Below are 20,049 nucleotides of genomic sequence, written 5' to 3'. Positions count from 1 at the left end.
TCTCTCTCACACACACACACACACACACACACACACACACACACACACACACAACACACACACACATGCTTTTTTATTCCTTTTTCCTCAGCCTTTGCCTGCCTCTTGGCCACGCAGTTACTCTTATACTTATCTTCGCTTTTCAGCTGAACTTCCTGGCAATGAGTACCTGCCTCTTTCTAGCAGTAATCTCTCCCTTCCCACCCCTCTCCACACCAGCAAGGTACCTGGGGCACAGCCTCCCAGACACATGATGTTTTCTCACTTGCCCAATATTCTCTTGTGAATTGGTTTCTTTTATCCATTGAATCTCTTTAATAAAACTATTCCTCAGACTGCTAATCATCTCCTTTCTCTATTTTTATATGTTATTTGTTTATTGATGTTGGTGCTGGAGATTGACACCAAAGGGGTCTCATGTATGTTAAGTGTGTATTGCGCCACTGAGCTACACGTCCAACCTTTCTTTCTTTAAATACACATTTTCCTTAATTAACAAAGAATTCTGTACTTACACCAAATTCAAATACAGAACTATACTAAGTAAAAAGTAAGTGTTCTCCTTCTCCTAATCACTCAGATTTGGTAGCTATTCTTCTAGCCGTTTACAATATGCTTATAAACATGCGTATATATGCTTCTGCAACTTTTTTTTTTTGTTTTTTTTGAGACAGGGTGTCACTATGTAGTTGAGACTGACCTGGAACTCACTATGTAGCCCAGGCTGGTCTCGAACTCACGGTGATCCTCCTGCCTCCGCCTTCTGAGTACTGGGATTGCAGGTGTGCACCACCACAACCACCTGCAACTACTTTTTAATTTTAACAATATACTGTGAACATATTTGAAAGTGAGCATAGATATTAGCATCACTTTTTTAAATTTCACAGTATCCCACTGACCATATTTACCATTCAGCAACCAAAGGCTCTTTCCCAATGTTCTCTGTCTACCCGTACTGATGCCAGATGATGCCATAAATATTTTTGCACTCAACTCTTCATACATTAACATCTATAAGGTAAATTTTTAAAGTGTGTTTGGTAGCTGGTCACAGAGACAAGGCCTTTGCTCAGGCTTTGGTCTGTGTTCCATGACATGGAGAACTATCTCCTGATTCCTACTACTCTTTCTGTAGCTGGATCTCATTTTACCTCCTGGATGACTACTCTTTCACTGAGATTTCTTTCTTCTCCCAGAAGTAGATGATCCCCCAAATATGCTTTCTCTTCTCTAATTTGCATGATGCTCTTATATTCTCCTTTTATTTCTTTCAACAAATGCCTCTGAAATCAGCATTTCTAGACCTAACCACAGCTCAATCACCTGCAGAACATTCCAGCCTTCATGCCTTAAACATCTGAAGGTTAACCAACCCCAAAATGAGTTTTTGACCTTTTTCTATAAGCCAGTCTCATCTGAAAAACAGAGATTAGACTAGGCTCCATGAAACTGTTATTTTTTAAATTCTAGAATGAGTAAGCTGTGGACCTTGCATACAGAGAACATACACTCTTGAGTATAAATGATACATAAACAATTACATAATACAAGACAGAATAACATACTAAAATAGATAAGAGTGGCCAAATTTGGCTTGGGGAGCTTGCAAACAGTTTCATGGAGTGTTGGGCTGAGCACTAAATGATAAGTAGCATTTCAGCAGGAAGAGAAGGACCGGGGACATAGCTCAGTAGCCCCCCTCCTGCCTGGCAAGCACAAGGTCCTGAATTTGATCCTTAGTACAAAAAAAAAAAAGAAGAAAGATGAAGAGGAGGGGGGGAGGGTAAGAGGAGAAGAAGAAAGAGAGGAGGAGGAGGAAGAGAAGGAGAAGGAGAAGGAGAAGAAAAGGAGGAGGAGGAGGAGGAGGAGGAGGGCCCTACATGAACAAAGAACAAAGTATAAATTCAGAGAAGCATAGAAATACATGGTACACATGGCTGGACCAGAAAGCACATGAAAATATATTAGAAGACAAGGCTAAAAGGATTAGAAGCAAAATCATAGAAGATTATTAATCTTAACATTAGGAGTTCAGGCTTTCTCTAAAGGGTTTATCTATGTGCCATCCGCAGTCTTTGTGCCAACGCAGGCTAATTGATAAACAGACAGTCTAGAAAGCAATTTTGAACCTGCATGTATGAATACTCCCTGGGAAAGCATGCCTATGACTGATTAGCATACCCAACCAGAAACATCATAAAGTATATGTATCCCAGGTCCTGCCATCCCTATTAAAGGCAAAAAGGAAATACTAAAGGTTTTGGAGGAAAGGATTAGCATGGCCCAACATGTATTTCGCTTGTATCACTTACACAGTAGTGTAAAAGAAGGAGCAAGAAGACAAAAAGAGGTGGGATGATCAGTCAGGATACTATTGTAATAAGATGACAATGATACTGATGATACTGATGATGATGATGATTACCATGATGACGATGATACACAAAACAAATTGGGCAGAAGAATCAAAGAGGAAAAAGAGGCAAACAAAGAGATAATGAAAGGATCGAGATGACTAAGAGATTATTATGCTGGAGGAGGGGAAGAAAGGGCATGGGAAATAAATATATCAGGATTTCAAGGGAATTAACCTGCGTCCCTAGATGTACTATAATACCATCAACCAAGACAAGAGCACTTTAAATGTAACTGTACTGTATACCTAAAATGTACCAATAAACTCAATGAGGAAAAAAAAGAGACAAGAGCACTTTAGGAAGAATTCTGTAATAATAACTGCTTTTCCCCCCATAAATCCTACAGTCACTTTAGGGTACAAGGTTTTCAAGGCCTTTAAAGGACCCTGGGAAGGAAAAAGCAGACTCTCCATTGCTTGACAGCCCCACCATTTATACAACCACATACTCAAACTTACTCTTCTTCCTTTTGCCTTTGAATGTTTAGACTCTCAAAAGATTATTCTTTTCACTTAGCCTTTTATTTACAAGGTACATGAATATACCTTATTTCACTTGAGTCTCATTCTTACCTTATGAGGAGAGAAGGGTTTCCATTATAGATGGTACTAGCCCTAAGTCATATTTACTAAACATCTGTTCTGCACCAATACTTCATAAATGTAGTCACACATTTAATCCTTACAAGAACCACACAGAAGTGATAACTAATATTATCCCCATGATATAGATAGGGAAACAGGCCCAGAGATTGTATGTACATTTATCTGGCAACAAACTGAAAAAATAATAAACTTTTAAAACACCAGCTGGGCATGGTGGCACATGCCTGTAATCCTAACACTTGGGAGGCTGAGACAGGAGGACTGTCATGAGTTTAAGGCCAGCCTAAATTATACAAGGAGACCCTGTCTCAAAAGAAACCAAAAGAGCAAAAAGTAGAACATCAAAGGAAAAAAAAAAGACCATGATACATCAATTAACTTGCCTAAGGCCACACAGCTAGAATGCAGCAGAGCTGGGATTTCAATCTGGCTGACAGTCTGGCTCCAGAGCCTATCTGAGTCAAATGGGCTGCCTACAGAGCCAAAACTACTCAGTTCTATTAATGATGAACCTATGACCAGGACCAAGATCTAGCTAACAATTTAGTACTCTGTATTATTCCTTGTTGTTTATCAAGATGAACTGACCTCTTCCACTGGACTGGAAGGTTATTTTGACCTTTTTTATCCTTTGTCATTTCTATCAGATACAGGTTCTGGATTCTGATTTTGATCTCTTACCCTGCAGCCTCATCCAGTTTGCTCAATAAGATCAAACACAGGTGTCTACTTAGAAGCATGTGATGATTCCGGTTTACATCTATAGATGCACAGGTCTCATTGCTAAACAACCAATATCTGGAGGCAGGTCACACTGGCCATCCACACATATCCATTATCCACACACATCTTCCTGAACTACCTGCCCAGGATAAGCAGCGAGCAATGGCACTGGGGCCAGGCTCCTCTGTGGAAGAGAAGGAGCAAAGGGAGAAAAGACAAATTGAAAAAGCAGTCGTTATACTAGTCAGGTAGACAGATACCCTACAGCCACAGGATCCTCATTTCACAACTGCAGTAGACACAACATGAAAGAAAGAAAGAAAGAGAGAAAGTAAGAAGAAAGAGAGAGAATGGAAGGAAGGGAGGGAGGGAGGGAGGGAAGAAATTACTGGGGCTAAGGGTAAAGCTCATGGGTAAACACTTGCCTAGTATGTTCAAGGTCCTGAGTTTGACCACCTGCACAGGAAAAAAAAAAAGGACAAAACAACACAAAATAAAAATACCATAAGATTATACAAGATTATTGTTTCTATCATAGCACACAAGAACAAAGTGCAGTCCCTTTTCTTCTACAATGGTTAGGGATGGAAGGAGGCCATGTGCCATGCAGTAAGACAGCTGGGATTCGGGAGACCCAACTATGATCCTATTTAGCTGTGTGACTTTAGGCAATCACTTCACCCACTCTGAGTCTCATTTTGTTTATCTGGAAAATAAGGGAGGAAGATCTCTGAGCTGATCTCTGAGGTTTCTTCCAATTCTAACTTAACACTATTCTGATGTTTCATTAATCTGAGGGCATACTGCTAGAGCATCTTGTATCTGCAAGTCAATGAAATGGGAAATGATCTAGAACTAAAAGAAAGAATTAGATAAAACAAAAATGACCTTTGTGGAAGGCTGCAAATGAGGTAATATACAGGCAGTAGAATTAGTACCATGCATTTAGCATATTTAATACTTGCTCAAAAATGTTACAAGTATTATTATTACTACTAACATTCAGAGGATACAAGATAACTAAAACTGGCAGTGAGCTCCTTCTCCTAAATTTGACACTTTTTTTGCCCATCTGATCCTCTCCCGGGTTTACAGTGTTTAAAAGTCTGAGAAGCTGGGCATGGTCGTGCACACATATAATCTCAGCTTCCCAGGAGGCTGAGGCAAGAGGATCACAAGTTCAAGGTCTGACTAGGCAACCCAGCGAGACTTTGTCTCAAAATTAACTATTGAAAAGGGCTAGAGATACAGCTTACTGGCAGAACACTTGTACAGCATGCCCTGGGTTTAATCCTCAGAAAAGGGAGGGGGGTCTGAGGGAGGCACTAAATAAGCAGAAGCACCAGCTGTCCTTAAAGTCCATGGACAATTATGACTGGAAAAGGAGAACTCCATGCCAAGGGAAGATGTAGAGAGAATGTAAGTAACTAGGGCCAGGGTTTAATCCTAGTTTAATTTCCTACGAACTTTCTGTGCAAAAGGGAAAGAAAAGAAACAACAGGTGCAGACCAGAATGTACTTGCAAATTGTTTTTCAGGACAGACCCAAAGCAGGGAGTAAGAAATTTGGGAAGCTAACCCCATCTGAGCAAACACAACGCAGCCTGTGAGATATGGCCAAACATGACCCAGCCGGTCAGGAGACCATGTGACAAAGCGAGATTCACATTCTTCTCTAGAAATTGAATACAGCCTTGGCCTAAAGATTACCCCCGACTTCTCTGCCCAAAACAGTACATTCCTATCCTGCCCAGAGAGGCTTGCCACAGGGGCTGGGAGTTACAGAAATTCACAAGCAGACAAGGACACATGACCTTGGCTTGGTGCTAGCATACAGGGCTATTCTGATGAGAGCAGGACTGGAAAGTAGAATGAGCTACCAAGTAGCAGAAGGGAGACCCCAAGGTAAAACCAGCCCCTTTCTCTGGAGTTCTGATCTTGCTCATGGAAATGGGATCCCAGAAAATAGGGAAAGGTATCCACATGAAACAGCAGCCCAAGGGACCAAGCATGAACTACTGAAGACAATGAGGCACTAGGCCACATGACCACCTGCAGCATTCCTGCATGGTGCAGAGAATAAAGTACAGCTAAGAGAATAAAGTGCACGAACACGCACACTCAAGTGCCTGGAACTTAGGAATCTCTTAATAAATGCAAAACAAGGAACAAGTGCTGATGTGAAGAGGACCCTTTGTTAGCATTTGTTAGCATATTCCCCGGGTCTTGGAATGAGGGACCTTCCATAGCTTATCCCTAACACCCAAAGGATGTTATCTGTTTTAAAAATGCCATCTAAACCAGCTACTCCCAGGGAACCAGGGTTGTTGCAGAAAACATGATCTTAGCTTTCTCCATTCTCAACTCCAAGACCAAGGAACTGCCCATTTACCCATGATGCTTGGAACTATGCCTGGGTAGGGTGAGGCATTCCCCACACTAAGGCTGTAAAATCACATGACAGAAGCCGAGACTATAAAATACTGCATTTAAAGGGAGTCTTCCTCTAATGACTGGTGGCTCAGGCTCCAGAGCAGTCTACTCTGAAACAGAGCAGTAGGAATTGAGAAAAGAGGTCTAATATATCCTGGAGATGTAGGAAGAACTGCCTACTTCTACTCAATTGTTGATATTTAAGGAAAAATGCAATGAAGTCTGTACCTGCAAGCAACACATTGCCCTCTACCCTGTGCTCTTCTTCAGCTAAAATAAAGGTCCACTTTAAACCTGCTTTTCTTGGGCTAGGGTGTAGCTCAGTGGTAGAACACTTCCCTACCACACACCAGGCCATGGATTCCATCCTAAATGCTGCAAAATAAATGAGACAGAGATAGAGATAGAGATAGAGATAGAGATAGAGATAGAGATAGAGATGATAGAGATGAGAGAGAGAGAGAGAGAGAGAGAGAGAGAGAAAGAGAAAGAGAAAATGAACTTACCTTTCTCCCAGGAGCTCGAGTAACCCTTTCTCCTCTAATAAGTTCCTAACTTTGGTAAGAGGCAGCATTGGAGAAAGTTGCACTCCCCTCACTGGAAACACATTAATGAAAAGGCAAAAAATAATTCCATTCACCCAAAACCACTTCTTTTATACTTTTCTCACCTACTCACTGATTTCGTAGACTACTATTCCCAAGACGGCTTTCACCATGGAGCCAGCACAGCACTGAAGAGCATCAACAATTAAGTCAAAAGGCCCCTAGAAAGGTAGGCTTTCTACCACTGATAGGCACTTCCAAATCCTTCAGAAAGGACTGGGTGGCCTGAGGTAAACTTTATATCACCCACAAAGTTGTCCTCAAGCCTCAAACAACCAAGCCACCCTGTAACACAGAAATTACTACATGGGTCCTAGCTTTGTGGAACCAATATTTTTGCCCATTGTATGAAACAAAGATGCCAGGGCATCTTTACTTCACTGAGATTCTTAAATCTACCTTCTTGTATCAAATTTCTATTACCATATCACAACATCAGGCACCCAAACTGTTAGACAAAATGATAATTACAATGATTGTCATCATTGCCATCATCACTTTGGTTGCAGTAGTTGTGACTTACCATCATCATCACAGTTAAAATATATTAAATGTATACAATATGCCAGATACTATACTATCTTAAATTCTTTACTAATATTTTATCATTTTTATTACTTAATCCTCATAACAACCCAGGTATGTGTAAGTCTAATTATTCCATTTTATTATTTTTTGATGGATGGATGGATTTTTTGAGACAGGGTTTTGCAACTTTATTCAGGCTGGCCTTGAAATGACTATGTAGTCCAGACTGGCCTCAAACTTGAGGTGATCCTCTTGCCTCAGCCTCCTGAGTGCTGGGATTACAGGTATACACCACCATGCCTGAAATATTCCATTTTTAATATGGGAACAGTGAATGAGAAGTTGAGTAACTTGCATAGTGCTGGATAGTGGGAAGATGTGAACCCAAGTCTTTAGCACCTCAGAATGTATACTCTTTGTTCTTTTTGGTGTTTTGTTTTGTTCTGTTTTTTGAGACAGGGTCTTGCTGTGTAGTTCAGGCTGGCCTTGAACTCACTATGCAGTCCCGGCTGGCCTCAAACTCGTGGCAGTCCTCCTGCATCAGCCTTTCAAGTGCTAGGATTATAGGCAAAGAATGTATACTCTTACCCAGTGTTCCAATGCTGCCTTGAAATGTATAGCAGTATTGTTAAAAACTGCTAACATTTGTTGAGTAAGCACAATGAGCCACAACTTCTACTCAATGCTTGATGTAAATTATTTCAATTAATCCTGATAACTATATTTGAAAAGCACCAGTAGTGCTCCCATTTGATGAGTGAAAATGAGATTCAGGCCAGGTAAATAACACGTCTATGGAGCTCAAATTCAAACCCTGGAAATATGGTCATAGCACTTTCTCTATGAAGGTGAACTTGCATTAGGAAAAGGAAGCATTTCCACCATCCTACTTAGTCAGGATCCTTGTGTCTCAATCCAGCACAGAGTCTCTAAGAGAATCTGACAAGTAAATGAAAATGAGCAAGCCTATCTCGCCCTTCTGTGTACATGCCAGCAACGCAGGAAAACATGATTAAACCTCTTTCTAAAAGTGTCTCCTCACCCCCATTCTCCCTCAGCCTGATTTCTGAAGATAACACCTCACCACCCTTCACTGCTAATGCTCTGCCCAGAACCAGAACATCTAATAAGTATTTACCCAGGGCTCCCAGAGCCATAGTTAAGGGCGTTAATGTGCAATCTGGCTCTGCGCCTTATTTAATCAGTACCTGAATGAAATGTCTCTTTGCTAGCAATAGCCAAAGCACAGTCAGCCAGAGTCTTTCTGCAAACACAGCTGGTCGACTGGCAAAAGCAACTCAACTCACAGACAAAATACACCCCAAAAGCTCATACCAATGCTGTGTGGTGGAGATAGGGAAATTGAAGGCAATGGATACAATAAGGCTGGACTCATCTTTCCCTTCCCCTCTAGATGTTCTCACTCCTCCTCCTACCCACCTGAACATCTGCCTACCTGCCCACGGGCTAGAGCTTGCACTGTTCCTGCCAAACAGGCCAATCTTCTCTTACCTCCTGGCTCCTGCCACCCACTTTCCTCAGAACCACCCAACGTGGGCTAAGACTTACGTTACCTTCCTCCTTCTGTCATTCCCTCTAGGAGCTTCTTAGATACCAAAACCAAGAGACACCTCCACACCCCTATCCACCCACACATACTAACTAACATTCCCCTTCAGGATCACAGCCTGGCAATGTATTCAAGTGCCTGTTTGTTAGTTTGTTTTTTTGAGACAAAGTCTTGCTAAATACTCCAGGCTAGCTTTAAATTTTACATGTACCCCAGGATTGCCTGGAACTCAGCTTCTGACTGCTGGGTTTAGAGACATGTGTCACCATGCCCAATTTCTCCAAATATATTGACAAAACATGCACTGACAGGGCCGGGGATTTAGCTCAGTGGCACTGCACCTGCCTCCTAAGTTCAAGGTCCTGAGTTCAATCCCTGGTACCAACAACAACGACAAAAAAATGCACTGACAAATGTGTAAGCCCTGCATTATGCAGCTGGGAAAGAGCTGAACAAATGTAAGGGACTAGTACCCAGAAGAGAAGCGGTCCTGCCTATGCTTCTGATTAACCACTGCACTCAAGCACCTTGAAGAGGGACTTACATTCATACCATACCCTGGCCAGGCATGGTAGCGCATGCCTTGTAATCCTAGCTACTGGAAGGCTAAGAGAGGAAGGTCATAAAATTGAAGCCAGCCCAGGCACCTTAGTGACTTAACAAGACCCTGTCTCAAAATAATAAACAAAAAATGACTGGAGATGCAGATCAGTGTGAAGGCCCTGTGTGCAATCCCAAGTACTGCAAGGAACAAAAATGATACCCTAGGGATCAGCAAGTAGCTTGGAAAGAAACTGAGAATCCCAGTTCTCCAAATGGGACAAAAAGGGGAAGAATATTATTCCTCATATTATCATGCTCATATTATGGTTTAGATCTAAAGTGTCCCCCAAAAGCCTCATGTGTTTGTAAGGTGGTTGGATCATGGGGGTGCTACTCATGGACTCTTCCACTGACAAATTCAGTAGATAAATATACTGTTAAGAGCTGGGGCTTGGTTTGAGGTGGTTCAGTGGGGATGTGATCTAGAAGGATATATTCTTATTTCCAGCTTCTCACTGCTGTTTCCTGGCTACCTTGGGTTGAACCCCGCTGCCAACCTGTTTCTACCTTGCAGCCAGCCAACTTTAGACTGAAACCACTGAAAAGCAAGCCAAGCAAACTCCTCTTTTAAGTTATTAGGTACTTTGTCCCACTGACAGGAAAGTGACTAATACAGGCCAATTGATACCTGGGCAAGAAACATGGGAAAGGCTACCTCTTTAAAAATAGTAGACACATAGCCAGGCGTGGTAGCATACCATGTAATCCCAACACTCTGGGAGACTCAGGAGGAGAATTTCAAGTTTAAGCCCAGCCTGGGCAATTTAGCAAATTAGTAATACTCTGTATCAAAAAATAAAAGTGTAAATAAGGTTTAAATTGTATAAATGATAATGTGAAACAGGAAAAAAGGGTTGCTAAAGGAGTAGGGGAACTGGGAGGGGTAGGGGAAAGGAAAGAAGGGAAAAGGAAAAAATATGAGAAAAGGAAAAAATGGAAACAAAGTCTTTGTAATAGGGAAGGATGGAGTGGGTGGAGGGGAGGGCAGAGGTATAGGGAAAAAGTGAGAACCAAGACCTGTCATGTAAAGATACAAGATCCCAATCATGAATGTAACTGTACTGTACACCTAAAATGTACCAATAAACTCAATGAAAAGAAAATAATTTTTTTAAAGTTAAAGGGACTGCAGATGCAGCTCAATGTGAAGGTCCTGGGGCCAATTCACAGTACTGCCAAAAACTTGTAATAATATTAGCCCACCAATTAAAAAACCAAATTAAAGTAACAAGGCTTCTTTTTAAAATTTATCCTCTCAAGCCAGGGATTTAGCTCAGTGGTTCCACCAACTGCTTTGCAAGTGCAATGTCCCAAGTTCGATCCCTGATACAAAAAAAAAAAAAAAATTCATCCTCTCCACAGTGCCCAGTGGAATCTGTCTATATGCCATTCTTGCTTTAGTGCGAACCTCTTACATAAAGTGATTTCTTCCCAATTCCCTTATCAATGTCATTTTCTCTGATGAAATGGGCATTCTGAACTGTACAGGGGATTATTTCTGAAGTGTGGAATAATCTGAAACAAAGCAGACTTAGGTAGGATGAGTATGGTGGAAAGACTTAGAAACAGGGAAGGAAGAATATAAAAGAATATAAAAAAAGAAATGTATACAGCCTTAGTCTAGAAAAACATAAAGATAGGCTAAACCAGAAAGATGATAAGTTAGAGGGCAGCCTGGGATACACAATGAGACCTTGACTCAGAAAAAAATATGTAAAAAAGAAGGGTGAGGAATTGTGGTCACATTTCATATTCATTCATATTTCACCCAGCTGCTATGGAGTTTACTAGGGGCTGCAACGTTCCCATGAGCACTAAACGTTATTCCCTAGCTGCAGGTGGGATTGCTGCTATCTTCCCATATTTAACATCTGCCCACTTACCTCAAAGCTCTGTGTATCTGTCCTACACAGTACGGACCCTCCTTGGGACAGCGCAGACAACACAATTCTTTATCTTGCAAGTCCCCTATCAAGGGTCCAGGAGCTCTGGCAGTTCTTATCATCAGCCCAGGAATGACAGAGCATTCCTGGAATTTTACTTGGCTTGCCAAAGGAAAAATAAGAAGAAATATGCTCCCAATAATAAGATGTAAATGACTCCATATTACAGTTGATATATTTTTCTGTAAAGTAGAATGCAACCCTTTATCTTTGCATACACCATCTTTTATACCTACAATCCCTTCTTTTCTCCAATGTCTTCATTCTTTTGCACACATTTATTGAGCACATATCCCAGCCTTGTTCTAGAAACTAGAACAGAAAACAAGACAGAAAGAGTCCCTGCTCTAATGGAGCTAACATCCCTCCTGCACATGCCGGCTCAAATGTCACATCCTCTAGAGGTTTTCCTTAAATGCACTGCGAAAAAGGGACCTTTTCCCTCTATATTTCATTCAAATCTGTTACTACGTATGTAATATTGAAATTTAGTTGATATATTCTGTTGTCTGTCTCATCTAAACTGTGAGCAACATCCCAAGACCAAAGCGATTCTTATTTCTCTTTGAATCTCCAAGGCCACACTGCAATGTTTGGCATGTAACAGGTATTCGATAAATGTTTAGTGAATGAATGTAGGGATGAACAAATCCCATGGGCATTTAAAAAAAAGAATCTCACAAACAGAGAGTTAGCATATAGCAACCAGGTCTCAATATTCCCTCTTATTTGACTTTGTAGATCTTAGAGACCAAGAAGTAGAACTGGAAGGTGACAAAGGAGACCTAGGTAAAATACTCTGATTGTATTAATGGTATTTTGAAAGTACTTTGACATCCACATCACAGCTGGGCATGGTAGTGCATACCTATAATCCCAGCACTCTCAGAGGCTGAGGCAGGAGGAGCACAATTTTAAGCCTGTCTCAGACAAGCCCTGTCTCAAATTAAAAAGTAAAAGGGGCTTGGAGAATATCTTGGAGAAAAGACCCTTAGTTAAATCCCTAGTACTGCTTTAAAAAAACAAAAAACCTCACAAAAACTTAGGAACTTCTTCTCTAATTTGAAGCTCCCTATCTAGTGCCCATACAAACAATGAGGTGCTGCCAGAAAAGTGCCTTACCTACAGGCCACCAAGACCAATGCCAGTTAGCAGAAACACCTGAGGCAACTTCCCACTTAATACTTTAGCCACCAATGTTTCTCAAAGTGGGGTCCAAGGCTGACCAGCATGAACCACAGGGGAGCTTGTTATAAATGCATTCCTCCCCTGCATCTGCCCTGAATCACTGTGGAGAGAGCCAAACATCTACATCATAACCAACTTCCAAGGGAGTCTTTTACAAAGAGAGTTTGACAATCACTGCTCTCTGAATCCACAGTCTCTTCATGTCCACTTGGCCAGTTACTGGCAGGAGAGAACTATCTGAGAAAAGACACTCCCAATATAGCAAAAGATACAGCACATAAATTTTTTTTTAAATGGGACTGGTTTGTAGCACAGTAGTAAAGTGCTTGCCTACTTACCTAACATGCAATACCCCACTCTCCAAAAATAAAATAAAAGACATGAGAGACTAGAAGAAACTGAGAAATCTGGCTCTTCTTACAGAAGGCATTTCAATGGAGCGTGATAACAATGGGCTAACCACTGAGGACAGGAAAGAAACGAAAAGGGAGTAGTGGCCTAATAACATTCATATTTTATATAATATTAAAGAAGCAAGAGACAAAACTTGGCACATCCAGATGTCTGTCAAAGAATTAAGACCAAGATCCAACAGCATTATTTCCTGATTGGGATAAAAACAAGGAGATACTCTGTGCCAAGACTGGGTCACAGTTCTAACAACCAGATCCCTATGATGGAAATTCTACAAAAAGATGCATGAGCTAGAGCTGAGACCCTCTTTCTCTCTGGCTATTTCAAAACACAGACAAGAAGATTCTCTTAATGGTCACAATAGATATATAGGAACCATGTCCATGAGACCTCAAGGGAACATAGACAAGGCCACCAGAGAGGAAAGAAAAAAACCAAAAGTTCCATTCATCCATCACCATTATCCAATCACACTTTAAATAACTAATATGCATGTACATTACTGTATTTGGCTCTGCAGTAAGTTACACTACTGCATGCCTTTTCTTATAATTTGTCTCTGGTACAGTGGAGACTAAAGAAATATCCCCCCCGCCAAAAAAAAGCAACGAGACTAAACACAAGATTACATATACTCACACACAGGTATTCATGGAAGAACTTAATTTGTATATGTGTGGGTGCGCGCGCACGCTTGTGTGTGTGTGTGTGTGTGTGTGTGTGTGTGTGCATGCAGATGCTAGGGATCAGACCTACTGCTTCATGTACACTAAGCATGCACTCTACCACTGAGCTACATGCCCAGCCCCCAAACCCAATGTTCTGAAATGCACTTAGAGGCTTGGGAAAGGAGAATAATAGGTGTTACTAGAATGATGGGAATAGCTAGACAGGTCATGATCATCCAGAAAGGTTTCATGAAAGAGAATCTTCAGAGGAGCATTTACAAAAGGAAGAAATCCAAAACAAATACCACAAAGACTAAGAAAAAGGTGGCAGACAAAATCCCAGGGAACCTGTGGATCTTCCACTAAATAAAAGCCAGCAACATATGGTTATTTTAAAGCACATGCAATGCTGGGTTGTATTACCAGGTGCATGACACAAAAAGGCTGTGAAGAAAATCTTTCCTCTTGGCTTGGTGTGAGCTAGACTTCTTGTAAGAGTTACAGCCTGCAGTTTTGCATGCAGTGCAATACAAGGGTATGCGAGTGTGGGCAGGGATCCAAAGAAAAGCAACAGAAATTAGAGAAATGACTTCCAGTAGGTATAAAGAGAGGAAAAAGGAGATGAGGCTTGTCAGTCCTTCAGTTTGAAGTACAATCTTATTAGTCATCTGCCAGTGTTGTTCAGCTTTGCTCAGCTTCTCTGTTTAAGTGATCACATAGTTTTCAGAGGATTAAAATATTTTGTTTCCATGTGGCCCATTTCATGCAGACAACTGGAATAGGAAGAAGTTAAATAGTTTTCCCAAGTTTCTGTAGCAGACCACGAACAAAATGAGCACCATAATTTTAAATCCCAGTGTTGTTTGTAGATTGTTTAATCAACCAACCCATACTACCTCTCTTTATAAGGGATGCCCCTGAAAGACTGTCGCAAATGAAAGATGAGAAAATTCTCTGCAAATTTCCTGTGCGGTCAGAAAGAAAGCAAGGTAAAAAGGAATGCTATGCCTCACTGCTGAGGCCCATATAAACATCATTCTCTTCAGTCCCCCTGAAATGATGACACAGGACACAGTTCATCTGATAAATTTTCAGCAGATGGCTGGATTCCTCATTGTACGCATTACCCACCAACATCAATTCCAAGCAGGAAGAGTAATCGGCCCTCCAGACAACAGATAGGGGATGAGGAGGTGTGTCTGGTCTGAAGTCTATGGGAAAAAGAGAAAGCTTGAATCTCAATTACACCAGGTTTTCTCTAAAGCAAATTCATTACACAGTAAGCAGGATGCATCAGGGTGTATTCAGTAAATTACAAAAGGTCTCACCAAAACAAAAGGAAGGATTTTTTTTAGTATGTGCCATTCTACCCTTTTAGCAAGGACAGAAGATGCCAGTGAACTCAAATCAGGTAAGCTGTATGTGGTGGGTATTAAACTTCTCATATATTATAAAGACAGAAAGTCAAACAGCAACGTCAACTCTAAAAAGGAATGGAGCTCAGTATTACCAGCAAAAAATCAGTGGCTATTAGCTAAATGGTCAATAACATCAGTTATTACTTGCCAAACATTCCACCTGAATGCAGACTGCTTTATGTGCATGGACACTGAAGGTTAAATAGCATATCCTGTGACCACTTAGTTCATGTTTAACCAGGTGTTGGTACAGATATATACAGAACCGACAAGAATGGGACAATTAAACAAAACACCCAAAATGTGATATTTGCATTGAATTCTTAAGACAAACATAACATAATTGGATTCAAGGAGGACAAAGAGCTACTAAGATCACCAGTCTTTACAGATCCAATCAGCCAAACTAGCATTTTAACCCTTCTGCTGAGAAACTGCAGATTTTGAAGACTTTAATAACTATGAGAATCTCTTCCTGCAAAGCCAAGATTCCCACTGTCACAGCTCACATATAAAAACCACTTCTGCCAATGACTTGTCGGAAGATTTTTAGTAAACAGCACTATTACACAGTAAATTCATTCCTGTCACCCATACCTACCAAAATCACAGGGAAAAAAGGATTGACTGGCCACATTTGAAGATTATTGGTACAATTGATAGTCACCACTGATATTTAACAGTGATGTGCTAACCATGTTCCTTGCTGACCTTGAGAACTCCCATACACTTCAGGGTAGTGCTGAGCTGTGATATTTCAATCCTACAATTTACTGTATTAGTATCAGTCTACAGTTCCAGGACCTTTTAGAAGTCAGACAAGACCAAAAAGAAACCCAACAGCAGGAATAGTAATCAAAAACAGAATAATTCAGACATAAGTACTGCCCTTCCTTATGCTGCTACAGTTGGCAGTCCAAAGGCAGCATGCCTATGATAAGGGTCTGTGTAATAAAGCATCTGAAATGAGCACTGCACAGACTGAAAAATGGGAGCTGGGGAAAGTAACCCATTTCCCTCCACCTCCTCTACCTGGCCTAAAGCAATATTGTCCTCGTTATAAACTTACACTGACTCTGAGGAAGAAGGCATTTCCACAAATGTGGAAACACATCAGAAATATCGCTTCCTAAGTTAGCCCTTTCATTTCAGCTACCATCTCCCTTTTCTTGTCATGACTTCTATACGCTACAGAATGTTCTGCTATAATATAGCCTAATTCAGATAATTCGCTTGCCAAAGCATTTTTTATACATAGTGTCTCCTCTTTGGAAACAGACAGTCACAGGAAACAATTTAACATTTCTTTACCTAGGCCTAAACTGATCTACCACAACTAAATAAGATAATTTATATGATAATGCCTTATAAAAAATAAAATCCTAGATAATGTAATGTATTACTAACCTCACATACTATCATTAGTCATTGCTGCAAACAAGTCAGAAAATTGTTTCTGACCATATGCTGCTATTTTTTTAGGATCCACAATTAACTTTTTAAAAATCCATACATCTCTGGTTCCAGGGATGAGCCACACTTCTAGAAAGCAGGGAAAGTTGGATTCATCAAAGGATATGTTTACTAGGAGGCCAGAGGTTACTACTTAAATGATGCAAAGCAATGACTTGGGGTAGAGAGCAAAGGAGTATAATCCTGGTAGGACTCAAAAAATTCCACAGCATGATTCTGTTTTCTGCCCCTATCCTACAGCCTCAGAGTTTAAGTGAAGGACACTAGAAAGGTCACAGGTGACAGAAGATTCAGACCATTGCCCCAAATATTCATCTCTCCCTAAGAGGCCATCGTTCTGTATGTGTGTCCCCAAGGGTGACCTGGTTGAGTTTACTTTAAAAGGAAGACACATGGAGCAAAAGAAGAATAGGGATTGGTTACCCTGACATCGACAGAGAAGAAATTAGTTTCCTTTTCTGCACAAGGAGGTCAAAAGCCTTTCAGAACAGCTCGGTGTTGCACCCTCACCTACTACTTTCAGAGAAAAGAACCATAGGATATAGATTGTCAAGAGCTGGGGTGTAACTCTGTCTCATTTTACAGATAAGCAAACTGAAGCCCAGCAAAAGTACTTTCCCCAAAGTCATACCACTAATTAATGCAAAAACTAGGTCTCCTGAGTCTTCTAAAAGCCTCTAAAACTCTTCCCTCTAAAACCTATGGTGCTGCCAGATTTGACGTCATCATACCAGCAGCAGGCCCAGTGAGGCTGAATTTAGTTAGTCCTTTGATGACCATCTAGATATGTGGTTGCCAGAGACCTGAAGACCCCTTTGTAGAAGAGGTACCCTCTGACCCTCAACACCTGCCATCCTAAAAAAGCACTCCTGTCCTGACAGCCTCACACAGCAGTGGCTGAGATGTATTGTTTTCTCTCATTAACAAAAAACCCATTCAGAAAAAGAAAGAAAGAGACTGGCTCAAATTTACACAGAAGGTTTAGGTGGGACAGCCCTGGACTTCCTGTGAATGGCATCATGAGCCAAGAAGTCCTCTCTGAAAAAAATGCTCTGTCCCATGTTTCAGCCACTCAATCCAGAATAGTCTCCTTATTCCAAAGCAACCCCTCACTTCATTGCCACATTTGCAAGGCAGGAATGGGCCACAGGTCATCCATCACACTTCACAGATCGGGAAACAGGCCAGGAATTTACAATCAAATGAGTTCCTAATAACACAGAGCTAGCAAGTATCTGAGTATCATGCTCATCTGCTTGGACCTTCCCCTAGGTCAACCCTACCACTCACTGTCACCCTCACTTTGGTATTGACAAGTTTGCAACTGGGGGGGGGTTGTTTTACATCCCAGATGTTAATTCATCTTTTGGCTGCAGGCAAGTTATCTTCTATCCTTGATCCCTGCCAGGGCCATAAAATGGAAAATAATAATCTAAACCTCCTGTCCCATACAGGGTTGTCATAAGTTTCTTAAGAATAGCCATCTACAAGTACAAAAGCAATAAATATGCTAAATGATATGTTTCAAAGTTCCCCTAAAGAAAACACACCAGGCTTTCCAAATCCTGAAATCTAAAAATGACTAATTGCTTTCCCCTTCTCCCCTTCCTTTTCCTTCTCCATGACTTTTTAGCTTCAGAACCTGTCTCTGCACTGGCTGAGTACAGAAAAAGAGTCTCATTCTTGGTCTTCACCAAGATTATTTTTATGTACCTAGAATGTTCAATCCCATTTGTTTTCCTTAGCATTCCTAATTTGTAGAAATTGGAGCGGTAAAGAAATCAACTTTCTGAGCACCCATGCCCCATGATCACAGGAGACAGAATGAACTATATGATGCAAAAAGTAAATACATTCTCACTATGGATAGAGAACACAGGTCCTAAGTTCATAAATCAGCCTGGGGCCTGGTTTAAAAAGCACTTAGTAGGAGCTTATAGCTATCTGTTCCACGGACTCAGAACAAAGACATACCTCTTCCCCAGAGCATACATTCCCAAATGAAAGAGTCATTAAGAGAAACTCATAAAATTACTTCCCAAAGTATCACAGTGGAGACAAGGAATCTTATGTGACCATCTCTAAGAAAGAGTGTCTCTAGGCCCCTGAGAAATTTCTGCAAAAGGCAAGAAGGCTGGGCCTTGGATCACAGATATGATTCAGAAAGGGCACCTGGCTGGGGCTTGACTTCCTGCTTGTGAAAGGCCAGGCCAGGGCAGGGCAGGGCTGGGACAGGAGGGGCAGCTGGCCTGAGTGCTAGTCATTTCTAGGGTCTGGGCACTAGGTTCCTCGCCTCCACCGTGGGACTGATGCATCATGAAAAAGTGAAAACCCAAATTTGAAATTGGTACAAACACAGCCACACATTGGAAAATTATTTTTAAGGATCCCACTTCCCACAGGGATGGGGCATTTTACACTCCTGGTGTCCTGAGCACACAAATGACTCTTATCACTTAGGCTGCCCAGGAAAAAGTCAACAGACTCACATGCATCATCGTGACCAGGTGACAGGGGTTGAGCAGGTAGATGACGGTCCTGGTGGCGAACTTAAAGCCCACCTCCACCCCGAAGGTCAGGCACAGGGCTACTAAGAGCAGATTCTTGCTCAGGCTCTCCTTGCCTTCCTCTGGCCGCTGGGTCACCTGCTGTGGCTGGCTGCCACGGCCACCCCTACCATCCTCCGTCTGCCTCAGGATGAACCGCAGGGCCACCAGGATCTCCAACAGGGCCAGGGTCAGGACCACCACACTTTCCAGCAGCCGCTGCTGCCAAGACAGGAAGGCAGCACAGTCCGGGCCCCCATTGCCTGCAAAACTGGGGTCCACACCCCCATAGAGCCAGTCCAGAAGACTTTGGTAGCTGTACCGGGACATGATATGAAGTGGTTCCTCTTGACCACTGTTGAGGAAGCAAGAGCGATGTGGAACAGGACCCCAGAGGGTTGCCTGGGTGGTGGAACATGTAAGGAGGGAACACCCCCAGACCCCCCTCCAGACACTGGGGCACCTAAAACAGGGGGCAGGAAGCTACACGCGAGGCCCAGGGTAAAGTGCTGGCTCTAACTTGTCCCCACGGCTGCCTGGGGAGCCCCCCACGCTTCTCCAGTGGCCACCAACGAGGCAGGGTTGAAAGGAGCCGTTGCCCAATCTAAAAGGAGAAGGAAAAAAAAAAAGGTCTCAAAGAGGCAATTGCATCGGGAATTAACAAGCGGGGAGGGTAACTAGCAAGGGAAGAAAAGGGGAACAGGGGCAGCGACGAAGCAAGCAGGAGTCAGGGGAAGCAGGAGGCCGAGAGGGTCAGAGCGGGGGCTGAGGGGACCCGGCAGTGCCGCGGAAGCAAACCGGGGGATACAAAAGGGGTGAGAGCGGAGCCGGGAAGGCGGGGAGGGCGACGGGGATGGCAGGGACGCCGGACTCCTCGTCTCACGCACTCCACAGGGGATCTCTTACTCGTGCA

The 20,049-nt window shown here is 42.1% G+C and overlaps 1 protein-coding gene across 1 annotated transcript in view; it reads right to left on the bottom strand.

The window, feature by feature from the left end:
• The window catches only part of Tmem164 (transmembrane protein 164), a 187,005-nt gene that overhangs the window by 166,015 nt on the left and 941 nt on the right, over positions 1-20,049 (bottom strand). The window contains exon 2 of the mRNA XM_010603069.2: positions 19,080-19,740. Within this exon, the coding sequence (XP_010601371.1) occupies positions 19,080-19,466 (387 nt within the window). The 5' untranslated portion in view covers positions 19,467-19,740. The remainder of the gene's footprint in view (positions 1-19,079; positions 19,741-20,049) is intronic.

This window comes from Fukomys damarensis, unplaced genomic scaffold (genome assembly GCF_012274545.1).
Source record: "Fukomys damarensis isolate Sample0158 unplaced genomic scaffold, DMR_v1.0_HiC HiC_scaffold_39, whole genome shotgun sequence".
Taxonomy (NCBI): Eukaryota; Metazoa; Chordata; class Mammalia; order Rodentia; family Bathyergidae; genus Fukomys; species Fukomys damarensis.
The sequence above is the reverse complement of the archived record's forward strand: the minus strand, read 5'-3'. Positions and strand labels throughout refer to the sequence as shown.